A 13,437-nucleotide genomic window follows, 5' to 3' on the forward strand; every position below is an offset into this window, starting at 1 on the left:
TGACTCTGGAACTAAGGTAAGAAACGGGGAGAAGCAGGGTGGGACAGGGGCAGAGACAGCTCTGTTGGGAGGAACTCAGTTTGAGATGTTGGGTACTAAGGTGAAATCAACTGTAAGCAGTACGTAAACTTCAGAGGTTCCATCTGAAGTTGTGTCTGGGTCAGAGGCATATAAACCACTCCTGGGAAAGTGTGGGCACAGGAGGGACAGGAACACCCATGCCTATGTTTTGGTGAAGTTGTTCCAGGGCACAATTCTGACACCTGGTATGGACGGAAGACTGGAGTCTGCTGTGGTCCTGTCCCTTGGGCATCTCTGCTCAGTGTCTGCTGGGCCTGAGCGTCTAGAGAGGAAAGGCAAGTGATGTCCACCTGGAAGGCTTGCCCTCACCTGCGAGTGGGCCACAATCTTCTTCTTTAGGCAAAAGACATAGGAGAAGACTACTCCTGAAAGTCTGGGTCCTGGCCTCACTAGTGTCCAGACTCAGATGTGACTCCTCATAATGGCTCCTGTTCCTGCCCTGGATCCCTGACCTGCCACAAGGAAGCAGCCCCAAAATACCCTGACCCAGGTAGGCCCTGCCTACTCCAGTGTCAGTGACATCGAGTCAGGGCATGGGCAATATCACCCTGAGACATTATCTGATCTAACTCTCTCATTACAAAGATGGGGAAGTTGAGGGCTGGGGCTGTAGCTCAGTGGCAGAGTGCTTGTTGCGCATGTGTGAGGCACTGGATTGATCCTCAGCACCACATAAAAATAAACAAATAAATAAAGGCAATCTACCAAATTTTTTTTTTAATTTAAAAAGAGGGGGAGTTGAGACCTGCTGGAGTGGGCTCACTCAGAGCCACCTAACTAGTCAATGATGGAACCAGGATTTCAACCCAGGGACAACACAACTTCTATGGTTCTAAGTTTTTCCATTGTTCACCGTCTCTCCTCAGGGTTGCATACCCCCAAGTTCTCAGTCCATGTGTCTCAGATATCCCCCCCACAAGTGTCCCATGGACTATGCCACATCTGGGGAGAAGGGAAGGGCTTTAGCTAAGCCAAAAATGACACAGGAGGCAGAAGAATGCAGGAAGCATTTATTTAGCTGAATTCTACTGGAGGTTAGAGGCAGTACACAAGCAATCTCTTAAACGGTTAGAGGAGAGGGTCAGGGAGAAGGCAATGGTAAGGAGAGAACAGTCAGAGAAAGAACTGCAGCTTCCCAAGACTGCCTCCTGCTGGCTCTGTGGAGAAATGCAGTTAGAAATGGCTCCTCTTTGCCACTGCATCAGCCAGAGGCCTCAGTTTCTCTTCTCTAGGAGGAGGTACTCATAGCCCTGGTTTCCTATGCTACAAGGGTCCCTGCAGGTAGGGGGCTTTGGTAAATGTAGTCACTTAATAAATGAGGAGGAGTCCCATCTCATCTTTCTACCAACAGGGCCTGTGTCCCCAGGCCTTAAGAACCCTCTGGGATTACTCCTTTATTCCAAAGTGTGCCCCATCCCAATCCCGATTCTCTTCCATCATGACCCTTGCTTTCCCTAGCCTTACATGGAAGATTCTATGACTAATGTTACTCTGCTGGGTGGGTAAGTCTACCCTTAATCCCAAATCATACTGTTCCTCACCTTTAGCAACATCCTAATATTCTTTCTCCTACATATACTTGATCCTCAACCAGTTTCAGCTACCACCCTGCTGCATCCTGGCAAAGCATTCTGAATCTGATCATCTGAACTTCTAGAGGACCCCACCATTCAGCTCTGGAAACTACAGAACAGCCACATTCCTCTCCAGTTCCCTCCTAGGGACTAGAATCAGAACTAAGAAGGATGGCTAGGGCCTGTAGCTAGGCTCCTCAAGGTCACTGGGACCAGGCATGAGCTGAGCCAGACTGCAATGATAAAGAGTTGGGTGGGACAGTGCCCACTCTTCTAGTTATGATATGGACACTGGGGCTGTGGCCTAAAACTGAAGAGGGAGGCACTTCCTAAGTGGCCAGAACCTAGGCTGACTCTGGCCTAATCCTTCACTTACTACCTAAGCTCATCTGCCCCTGAATTCAAGCTCAGCCCATCTGTCACAACCACCCTTCTCACTTCCTAATACCATGTAACGCATCTGAGGACTCGGAGAGCCCTTGGAGGTGATCTGAGACAATCTATCTCTTGTTAGACTCTCCTTTGTGCATCCTGGCCGCAGCTTGCATACTTTCTATAACAAGGTATTTTTTGCCTCTCTCTTTCCAAATGGGCAGCTCCAAACTGAGGGCAATAGGTAAGGCCAGAGGGTAACTCTATTTCTTCTTCTCTCTTCAGCCCAGCTTTGAGACCAGAACCTGCCATGAACAGACCCAGAAGACAGGCAGGTTGGAGGCCCAAGACTGAAGAAAATTATTGTCCTGGCTGCAGAAGAGATGACATGGACAGTCTGACCTGGGATGGAGAAAGTAGCGTGACAAGACCCAGAAAGAATCTTCCTGCTCCTTTTCTCCAGAGGAACTAGTAAGGCATCTTGAGCTGGCTTGGGAGATCTCTCTAAAGGTCATTGGGTAAAAATAGAGCTTGTCCCAGAAGTGATGAAAAACAGCTGCTCCTGCCTGGGACTTGGTGCCAGGGAGCTGGGTGGTCAAGTCAGGGCCTGGACTGGGGACATAGCCTAGGTTCTTATGAATATACTCCTTATGTGCTCCAGAGAGCAAAGAGCCAAGAAGGGGTGTGGAACCCTGGAATGCAGCAAGTCCAAGGGTCCATATGCACAACTGAACCCTCCAAGGCACGTGTGTGTGTGTGTGTGTGTGTGTGTGTGTGTGTGTTTGAAAGAAGGGGAAATTTAGATGTTTGGCGACTGCCTTGTCCAAAGCTGCATTAAACAGATGAGAAAGCTGAGGGTCAGACGGAGGAAAGGTCTAGCCCAGGGTCATCCCACTGAATGATACAGCATGGATTAAAACCCAAGCTTGGGTACCTACTCCATTCTCAAGCCCAGAACGCTCTTTTCTGACCACTTAGCTCTGGGGCTATTCAATGAGGCCAGATCCGTTGGGGTCGTGGTGCCGGGATTCCCCAACACTGATGACTTCTCTTACTGCTGGGCCCTCCCAGGGTGGGGCTTTAGGTGGTGCAGGAGGTCTCGGTGGGGAGGCTGCCGCGTTTGAGCCTCAGGCTACCGTTCCATCCTCTGGGACAGATGTTGTAGCCGAGGATGCCAGGCGATTTAACCCCAGAGTCCTCGGAATCAAGGGACACGTCGGAGTCCGTGGGCGAGCGGCGGTAGGGAAAGGGCCTAGGCGGTGCAGGCACTGGGCTCCGGGGACTGACGCAGGACGGGGGCCCGGCCAGCAAGGGGCTCGGCGGAATGGGCGTGAACGCCGCCCCCCTCGCTACCCCTGGGTTGGAGCGGGTGGGCTGCGGCGAGCGCATGCGCGGTGGTGGCGGCGGCGGCGGCGGCGGCGGCACCCCGGGAGGAGAAAAGGGCCTCAGATTCTCGGCGCCCGCTGGCCGCGGGGAGGCGCTCTTACGCCGGGCCGCGTTGATGACGTTTCGCGCCAGGAGCGCTTGCAGCTGGCGGCTGGGCGGACGCACCTCGGTCTCGGTTCGCAGCGGAGATACTGAACGCTCGCTCCATGAGGGAGACATGGGCGGCGGCGGCGGCAGCGGCGGGGGGCTTCCCATGCTGCTCCCGCGGCCCGGCTCCCACGGTCCTGGGCTCACCCAGCCGTCCAGGCTGCTGGGGGGCCGGGACGCGCTGGGCGTCCAGGGCGGGGAAGTGGGCAGGCTCTCTTGGCGGTCCTGGGGAGAAAACAGAGAGGGTGAGGGCAGGTTTTTAGTGCTGGTTTTGGAAGGGACTGAGTCTGATTTGTATTTTCTATAAGGATAGAAATGCACTGACCAAAGTCAGGCAGAACCTGCAATGAAACCCAGGTGACCCAACTCCCAGCCTAGAATGTTTTTAAAAGCCAACGCTATCGGGGTCAGCCTCTGCTTTTAAACGGAGGACAAGGGGAAGGGACGATGACTAGGGTTAAAGAACGCTAGCTTTGGAGACAGACTTGTTAATTTCTTGGCAAGCTCTTGCTCCCTCTGGGGTTTAGTTTCCTCCTCTGTAAAATGGTACGCTGTAGAGTCCTTGTGTGAGAGAGAGGTGACTCATGTAAAAGACAGTTATATGTATTAGCATATTGCTTATAGGAAAGTGCTCAATAGGTGTTAGTTACCATAAAGAGATAGTGGAGGGGTACATATGCAACTAACCGAAATGGTTACCTGTTAGGAAATAGTCTTATCAGTAGAGTCAGAGCATACAGCCTCAGGGGAGTGGGTCTGAGGCTTTTTAAGGTATTACTTTCTATAGAAGTTTAGATTTTTTTATGTGCATATATTATCTTTTTCAAAACAGTTAAATTTAAGGGCTGGAATGTGGCTCAATGATACAGCACTTAGCTAGTGTGCACCAGGCCCTGGGTTCAATTTCTGGCACACACACACACAAAAAAAAGAATTAAATTTAAAACTATTAGCTACTATTATTAAAGTTGGACTTAATGAAAGACTCCCTCAGCCCCAAACCATTTGCTATGTTGCTATCATGACCTCCTTATTTTTCCTTGATGCCTAAGATGGGAGGGAGATGAAAGGCCAGTCAGTCTTCCCTAGGCAGCACATTCCCCTTGTTGGACTTTTTGCTGGCACCAGGAGAGGAATGTGACTCCAGATGGTGAACATGCTTGAGTCTATAAAGCACTACTTTGCCATGCACTCTGCCATACCTGTTTCCTCCGTTCAAGGACTTGCCTGTCTGCAAGGATGTTTCTCATCCTATATCTCTCGTTGATTCCTCACAACAAAGTGGTGAGGAGGTAGCGGGCATAGTCACACCCAATTTCCTAATGATGAAAATGAAGCTCAGAGGTGTAGATAGCAGCCCAGTATATTCTGCCATCCCCCCTCCCCTGAAATGTATGTGTAACTATCTGCTGCTCAAAGGCTACCTCCCATGTCATCAGTTTTATCTGGCTTGGAAGTGGAGGATTTGGAAATCCATGCTGAGCTTATATTTCTCTAACCATCCCACTGATGATCCTGTCGATCCAATCAGATTCCAGCAATAACCAGTCTACTAGGGCTCGCAATCCAATCCAAATTCACCAACAGCCATCCATCCATCTGAGTCCCTAGCTAGTCAGTCCATTCATTCCTTGCCTCCTACCCAATCAAATCTAGACCCACCCACAAGATCATTCTTTCCTCCAATCAGCAATCAGCCATGGTCAAGCAAGTCATCCTTTCAACCTATTGAAAAATCTAGTTTCTCCCAGAAAAAGGAAGCAATAGGCAGAGATTATACTGTTCTCCAAAACACAAGGCAGCAGTGCTAGTTGAGCCCAGACTCTCGGAATAGAGCCCTTTAACCTAAAGAGGAATGTCATGCAACAGCCTGGAGAGGAAGTTTTTCATGGTGCCTTGGACTTTAGAGACCTCCTGAGGACATCCAAGCTTCAACCATGAATAGAGAGGTTACGACTCAGCATGAGAACCCTCTTTCAGGGTCAAGAGTTGTGCAGAGTTTGAGCTGGAGACCCTGAGAGTAGCTCTATGTCTGACACATCCCAGGAAGTGTGCATCGAGCCACCTGTGGAAGCAGAGCCCATGTCACAGGGAGAGGAGCTTACAGAGAGGTCCTGGCCACATAGGAAGGAGTAGAAGCTCAACCCAGAGTTTCAGGGTGTGCTTAGGCATGTCCTATACCCAACTACCATGCCCTCCTGAGCAGGAAGGTGGGGACAAGAGCTCATGACCCGAGAAGAGCCATCAAGGCAGAAGAACAGGTTCTTCAACCAGAAAAGGAGGCCGGGCCAGGGGGAGCTACGATAACTGTCAAAAACTCTAAAATGTTGTCTTTGCCTTTTGTGGTCACAAGGGGATTACGGGGTCCAAAAAATAGAGGGAGTAACAGGATTAGCCAGGACCCTGAAAGCAAGCAGCTCAAGCAGAGGGTGGGATGTTGTGGGTAGTGGTGAGCAGCTCCTCAGCCTCTGGAGGACGGCCAGGTCTGACCTCATACTAACTCCATGTCCAGGGACTGACTCTGCATGGGGGTTGGGGGGGTTCACAATACAAAAAAAGGCTGCAGAAAATCAGAACTGTTCACTTTCTGCCAAAGTAGAAATGCACCATATATGCCGATCTCCTTGGAAATGCACTAGGTGGAAAATTCAGAGAGTAGCACCCAGTCAACCCTGCCCCAGTCCCACAACAGAGCACATGTTTGGGGGAAAGGCAGAGCAGTCAGCCACTGGCTAGCATAGACCAAACAGAGCTCCCACCTTCGACACTCCTATCTGCACATAAGGAAAAACTGAGGCCAGAGATGGGAAGGATTGTGCAAGGCCACACAGGAACCAGGTACACATTTGGCAGTTCTTCCCTCTCCAGCAGGGATGGAAACTTGGTGTTTTGAGGAGCCAGGCAGTGATGGTGATGAATGTGGGAAATCGCCAAATTTAGATAATAGGAAGGGGGAGGGGACGTGTAGAAACTGAAGAGCGAATGCTCTGGTGAAAGGCATTTCAATTTCATTTTTCAAGAACCCAAACAAGGGCTGGGGATGTGACTCAGTGGCAGAGAGCTTCCATAGTGTGCACAAAGTCCCAGGTTCAATCCTCAGCACCAGTAAATAAAAAAATAAATACATCTGGGCCATAAGGGGCAGCATGGTCCCCCCCTGCTCAACGGCCGTTTTGGTCAGACTCTGAGGGAAGGAGAAAGCAGAATAGGAGTCTGGGTCCCTGCGGGTTAACCTGGGGAAGAGAGGGCAGCCTTCACTTCCCAGGCAGCACCTAACTACGGTAGCCCCAGCAGATCCAAACACACGAGGACACACTACACTCACACACAGTGGCTGACCAGTCCACTCCACGGCCCAGGCCAGAACCAGGAGCAAGGGAGCCATGACCCAGCAGCAGCAGAGAATAAAGAAAGAAGCAAGATGGATTTGAGGCAGAGTGTATTGAGAACAGGAGAGAAAACAAAGTTGGGAGAAGAGCTCAGCCCAGCCATAGGACGGAAGGTGGGCTCCTCCACGGCTGGCCCCCCAGGGTTGAAGGGAGCAAGGGCCCAGGGCAGGGGGCTTCACCTTGTTCTGCGGGGGGGGGGGGGATGTGGCATGAAGGAACTAAGCTCCTTTACAGTTCCCCAAGCATGCCCCCTCAGTTTGTGGTTCCTGCAGAATGAGCTCACTGAGAAGGCACCCCTGTTCCCATGGAGACGAGCCCTGAGCTCACGAAAACTGCAGGCTCAGCCCAGCATGGCACCGCCTCCACCACCCCTCGCCCCTCTGGGAGCCCAGAAATAGGACTGGGAAAAAGGAAGTGGGTGGTCCTCGGCCCCCAGTCTTGGGCAGCTTCCATCTGAATCCTGCGGCTGGTATCTGTCTTTTCTTATACCCCACAAAGTGTAGTTTGGGGGGATGCATCACATCAAAGGGGCGTAAGGGGGTGTGGGGATGTCTGGCTACTTGACTCAACACCTTCACTGTGTGAATGGGGAAACTGAGATCCAAAGATACACATCAAGTCATTTCATTAGAATCCAGGTCTAAGTCCAAGACTTCCCTCAAAGCCTTAGGGTCTTTACTGTCCCTTCCCCCAGAGCTGCTGTGGGCCTATCCCAGCCAACATCATTTCCACAGGCAATTCCGACCTGAGTCACCCCAGCCCAGGCTTCTGAGCCTTTGGCCTCCTGCAGCAGCTCATTCTAACCATACCTCACCAGGTCATCCTCACAGACATCTAACTCCATCTATCCTGTTTCCTTTTTCTGTCTTCCCAGGACTATCTTGTCACTCACAAGCCCTTCCTCGCAAAGCACCAGCCTATCCTTTCAATCCTCACAGCTTATCATGGGGAGAAGCCTTCATTGTATAGATGAGAAAACTGAGGCTCAGAGAGGGAAGTGACTTGGCCAAAGTCACACAGCAAGTGGAAGGCCTAGATGGGACCTCCTCCTCTGCCTCTCTCCCTGGGGCCTGTGCCATTGCACTGAGGTGAAGCCCAAACAGCCCATGATACCTCACTCAGGAGCCACCCTCCTAGCAGTACACACACATTTGCACATCATTCCCTCAGGGATCCCCTGGGATGTCCCCCACCCCCAAACAGAAGGGCAAGCCAGGTGGAGCAAGACTGAGGCCTAGGCCAGGAGTCTCCCTCAAGTGGAGCCAGGTCTTGGAGAAGGTGCAGAGGCAGCTGGGAAGAGCAGGAAGAACAGCAGCAGACAGCAGTGGTGGGCCAAGTCCGCGTCCAGCAGGAAGCCCCGGGAGAGAAGAAAGGGTGGAGGCCAGGCAGGCTGTCTGAAGCAGTGGAGAGGAGACGTCCAGAGGCAGAGGGAGAGACAGGCCTGCAGAGGTGAGAATCCAGCACAGGAAGGAAGATGCCAGGAGCGTGGGCCACCTGGGGAGGCCTCCAGCCGGCTGAGCAGGCAGACCCCTGGCTGGCAGATTCCTCAGGCACTGGTGGCTCTGTCTGCTCCAGAAGTCCCCCTTAGCAGCCCCTGTCCTGGCCATTCCCCAGCGAGTCGCTGGCCTCAGACTGGCAGCCCTGCAGCTCGCCAAGGCTGGGAGAAGCCGCTTGGCCTCATCATGGCCTGCCAGCGGGAAGCTCTCTCTGTGACCCTCCTTCCCACCCCGACATGGAGTCCAGGACCCCTTGTAGTGGAGAAGAGGCTGCTGTAGCTCAGAGAGGGGAGGCAGCTTGCCCAAGGTCACATAGCTAGCTGGCGACAGTGCAGACCTTGAACCATGGACTCCCCATCCTCCTCACTAGGCCCTGGGCCGCTTCCTGCCACCTGTGCTCTCCACCTGGCCCTTGGAGAAGGGGCCTGGACAGGCAGTGGGACCCTTGTGGGGTCCGTTACTTGAAGCAGAAGGAAGGCTTCCACACCTGAGCCTCGATCCCTGCGTTCCTGGTAGAGAAGGAGGGCCTGGGAGCCTGCTTGGCGCGGGGAGACCATGCCCGAGAGGGAGACACGGGGGAGATATCGCTGCTGTAGGTGGGGCTCACGGCAGTGGGCTGGAGGCCGTCCTGGCCAGGTGAGGTGTAGAGGCCTGGGGAGGATCGGGAAGGCCGAGGCAGTGCAGGAGACGGTGGGAGACCCGCCTTGGGCAGGTTGGGCACTAGGTCCAGGGAGCTGGGCTTGGCAGGGGAGGCGGCTCTTGGTGAAGAGGCTCTTGAGGAGGCAGCTCTTGAGGAGGCAGCTCGAGGGGAGGCCTTGGCAGGTTCCTTGATGGGTGAGAGGACAAAGAGAGAGGGCCGCATCTGGTATGGGGGCTGCTGCTTGGTGGGCTCTGGGCGCAGGACCCCATTCTCAGGCAGGTAGCCATGGTAGAGGGAGGCAGGGGGGGTCCGCGCTGGGCTTAGGGATGCCACTCGGAAGCCGGGAGCATTCGTGGAGTATTTCCAGGAGGAAGGCAGGGACATGGTGGGTGAAGGGCAGCGGGCCAGCTCAGTGTGGCCTGAAGATTCAATGACATACTTCTCCATCCGCGACTGGCGGCGGGCATAAAGCTCAGCCCCCTTCCCGGAGGCCTCCGAGAGGTTCTGGTTGGGTTTGGGCTTCGGCTTGGCCTGGATACGGGGCGACTTGAGGCAGGAGGCCCACTCGGGGACAGTCTCCTCCGCGGCTGCAGGGCTGCCCCTGTCCCGAGGGACTGGCTCCTGCTGGAAGTTGGACGCCTCGGCCCCCAGCGCGAAGGGCTCCTCCTCCACGCCCGCCTCGCCTTGGTCCCTCTGCCTCCGCTTCTCATCCGCCGTCTGTACCAGGTCCAGCAGGTCTGGATTGGGGGTGACCTTTGGCTTCTCCACAAAGGTGAACATGGATTTTCGACTGCCTCTGCGGATCATCGACTCCTCCAAAATGCCCGTCTTGCTGGCGGGAACCGCCTGGCCCTTCAGATGAGAAGGCTTGGGGTCGGAGCTAGGGTACAGGGCAGAATAAGACGGGGGAGACCTAACCCGGGAAGCCGGGGGTGCCGCGGACAAGGTCTCTGCATAGGTGGGGGGTGGGGTGAAGTTCCCCAAGGGGCGTCTCTCCAAGGCAGGGCTTCGCTGCGCCACCAGCCTCCTTTCCACCATGGGGCTGTGGGACATGACATGTCTCTGTGGCCGGGGACTCCTATCTACCACGGTGGGGTGCTGGGGAGCAGGGGCCTTCTCCCCAAAGTGTCGTCTCTCCAGCATGGGGCTCCGCTCTATTTGGTTAGTGCCCCCTGGCGCCTGGATCCCAAAAGGCCTGGCCGTCCTGTTCACCACCGACTGGGGCTTGGCCAGCGTGAGATGGACCTCGCTGTACACCTTGGTGGGTGTAGTGGCTGCTGGCCGTGCAGACATCTCTTGTTCCGTTGACATCACTAGGGTGCTGGGCTGCACATCGATGAGCAGGGAGCTGGACATGAAATCTGGGGTCAGTGGCCCAGAGCCCTGGATGGGAGTGGCTTCTCTGGAGCAGGTGCTGGTGGCAGAAGGCGGAGTCGAGACCTTGTCAATCAGGAGCAAACTGGATCTCACCTCCTCTAGAGGTGCCTGGGGCTGCCCATCCGCACAAGGGGTGCTGGGTTTGGAATCTGGCACCGTGCCATTTTGTGAGCACTGTGCCTCAGGGGAATTCTGTTCGGTGCTAGAACACCCAACCGGCAGGCTCTGGGGGACCACGGTTGCTGGGGGATTCTGATTGACATCGGTGGCTGGCAGGTTGCGGTTGCTGTTAGGAGCTGGTGTGGTGAGCACGGCACTGGGCGAGGAAAGGTTTTGGTTGACATCTGTAGCTGGGCTGTGGACTTCCGCTGGAGGAGGGCTGGGCGAGGACTCTTGGGTCTCTCGGTTCTGGGACAGATGAAGCCCATTGGCCGTCAACAGGGCTGCGTTCTCCTTTAAATAAACCACCAGTGGTACCTCTTCCTCCTCACTGGCCATCTTCTCCAGGTGCTGCAGCAAACTGGTCTCTTCTGAGTACCCCTCCATCCTGGGTGCAGAGACCCCTCTGTGGCGGGTCTGGGGGTCTGGGTGCCTGGAAGGGCCTGGCTTGGTCAGCAAGGTGGAACTCAAGTTGAGACCTGGGGCATGGCCTGGGGGGCTTGCAGAGGGCTCTCTGGGGGACTCCTGGCCAGGCTTCTGTACCCTCTGGCCGTGGCTTTCCAAAGTGAACTCGTTCACTCTCTGCCGGCGCCTGTTGAAGAGCTGGACACCTCGGGAATTGGAGCTGGGAGGGGTGGTCAGCTGGGCTGCAATCTGCTGGCTCAGAGCCTTGGCCTCTTTCAGATCCTTCTCAGTGAAGCTAGTGCTCCGGCCCAGTGCTGCAGGGAGGAACAGAGGCCCAGTTAAGAAATGGGAATGCAGCGCCACAGGGGCATGCAGACAGGTGGTCATGCACGCCCTCCTACACATGACCTTTTCCTCTAGAATTTGATCTTTACTCACAGTTTCCTAGAACCAGCTCATGACCCAACTAAAGATACATGACCCAACTTAAACACTACCACCTCGGGAAGCCTGCTGTGATTTCCTTTTCAGTATTAACTGTCCCTGCATTTGGATTGCCCCCAAAATCTGTTGATGCAGCACGTCACCAAACTGAGCCTGAACACCTTGCTCTAGAAGTCAAGACCCCATTGAGCCCTGATGCCTCCTCCACCACCCTCTCCTCTCCACATTCTGCTGCTTTCTTTTTGTCCCTTGAAAATGACATGAGTGGTCCTGCCCCAGAGCCTTTGTTCATGCTGTTCCCTCGGCTTGCAATAAGATCTCTCCCTAGATGACACTCCCTGTTGGTTCCTTCTTGCTACTCAGGTCTCAGGTTGGAGGCCACCTCTCTGGAGAGGCCTTCCATTCTCCTACCCCATCTCTCTGCTTTATTTTGTTCCTAGAATTCACCACAATTTGAAATGGTCTTCTATGTACTTGCTTGATTATCACGGTCTCCTCACCTAGAGCATAGCTGCAAGGAGATGATGGCCTTGCCCAACTCGTTTATCTTTCTAACCCTGGCCCCTAGTGTGGTGCCTGTTCTAAAGTGGGCACAGAGTAAGATTGCTGACTGTAGTGCTGGGGTTGTGGCTCAGTGGCAGAGCACTTGCCTAGCATGTGTGAGGCACTGGGTTCAATTCTCAGCACTGCATATAAAAAAATAAAATGAAGGTCCATTGACAACTAAAAAATATTTTAAAAAAAGATTACTGACCGTACAAAAGAGCCCCTGGAGTATTTTCTATGTGCCGTTGTCCCTCCCTCTCTTTCTTTCTCTTTTTTCAGTACTAGAGATTGAACGCAGGAGTGCTCTACCACTGAGCTACACCCCTAGCCCTTTTTATATTTTATTTTAAGAAAGAGTTTCCCTAAGTTGCCCAGACTGGCTTTGAACTTGGGATCCTCCTGCCTCAGCCTCCCCAGTCACTGGGATTACGGGTGTATGCCATCACCCCCGACTCTACGTCCCTTTCTTAGGTTTCTTTATACTTTCAAGCTCATGGTAATTTTCTTTGATCTTATAGAGTTGCCACTAACATTTCTTTTTAGAATAAGTGATACATTCACATTTCATTTATAAAAATAAAGACATAAAAATGGTCTTCAGTGAAACACATCCGTCCCTGATTACTCCACATCACAATCACAGAGCCACTGTCATCTGTTTCTTCTATGTCCTTCCAGGGTTACTTCTTGTTTTTATCTAAATGGTCATTTAAAAATTCACATATTTTAACACTAGAAAAGTAATAAATCAGGCTAATTCAGCAGGGACCTCACTAGAACATTGCATCCCTTCATTTGCCCGCCACGAGACAAACGTTAGTTGCCCCTGTTTTGCAGAACAGAAAACCAAGGTTCGGAGACTTGTAAGTAACTGACACCAAGGTCACACAGCTAAGGGTGGCAAAGCTGGAATCAGTTCACAGCCCACGCTCGAAGTCCCTTGGGAAAGCGGGAGGGGGACAGATCAATGCAGGATGCAGGTCCAGTCTGGGGCTGAGGTCAGGGATCAGGCTCACTGTGGGCAACCATTTCTCTTTCTCTCCCCAGTGCCCACTTGGTACACAGTCAGTGCTCAATTTGTGCTTGTTGAACAACGCACGAACAAATGGACACATGAACAAATGAACCGACAGACAGATGGATGGATCAGCCTGTGGCCAGGGTCATGGGCTTTGTCAATGGCTGAGAAAATTCCTTCCTATGTCACCCCTTTCCCCGATACTGTGGGAAGCTAATTAGTTCTTGAGGAATGTGACCCTGCCCTCCCTCCCACTTGCCCTCATTAGTGCTGGCCATGACGTGCTGAGTGGGTCTCCAGGGACAGTCTTTCTAGGCACCCTGCCAGCCTGGCTCAGAATTCCAGAACTCTTGGGGCTGCAAGGGCCCTTAGAGAAGAGCTACTTCACTGCCACTCCATTTTA

The 13,437-nt window shown here is 53.3% G+C and overlaps 1 protein-coding gene across 2 annotated transcripts in view; it reads right to left on the reverse strand.

Annotated features, from left to right (window-relative positions):
- Window positions 1-1,077: 1,077 nt before the first annotated feature.
- Window positions 1,078-13,437, reverse strand: part of Synpo (synaptopodin) — a 54,248-nt gene continuing 41,888 nt past the window's right edge. For both annotated transcript variants that reach the window (XM_046460106.2, XM_046460107.2), the window contains exons 3-4: window positions 8,933-11,340; window positions 1,078-3,785 (exon numbers count right to left, since the gene is read on the reverse strand). In XM_046460106.2, coding sequence (XP_046316062.1) covers window positions 3,108-3,785; window positions 8,933-11,340 — 3,086 coding nt within the window. In that variant the 3' untranslated portion in view covers window positions 1,078-3,107. The remainder of the gene's footprint in view (window positions 3,786-8,932; window positions 11,341-13,437) is intronic.

This window comes from Marmota monax, unplaced genomic scaffold (genome assembly GCF_021218885.2).
Source record: "Marmota monax isolate L192 unplaced genomic scaffold, Marmota_monax_Labrador192_F-V1.1 WCK01_AAM20220418_F8-fsc00006, whole genome shotgun sequence".
Taxonomy (NCBI): domain Eukaryota; kingdom Metazoa; phylum Chordata; class Mammalia; order Rodentia; family Sciuridae; genus Marmota; species Marmota monax.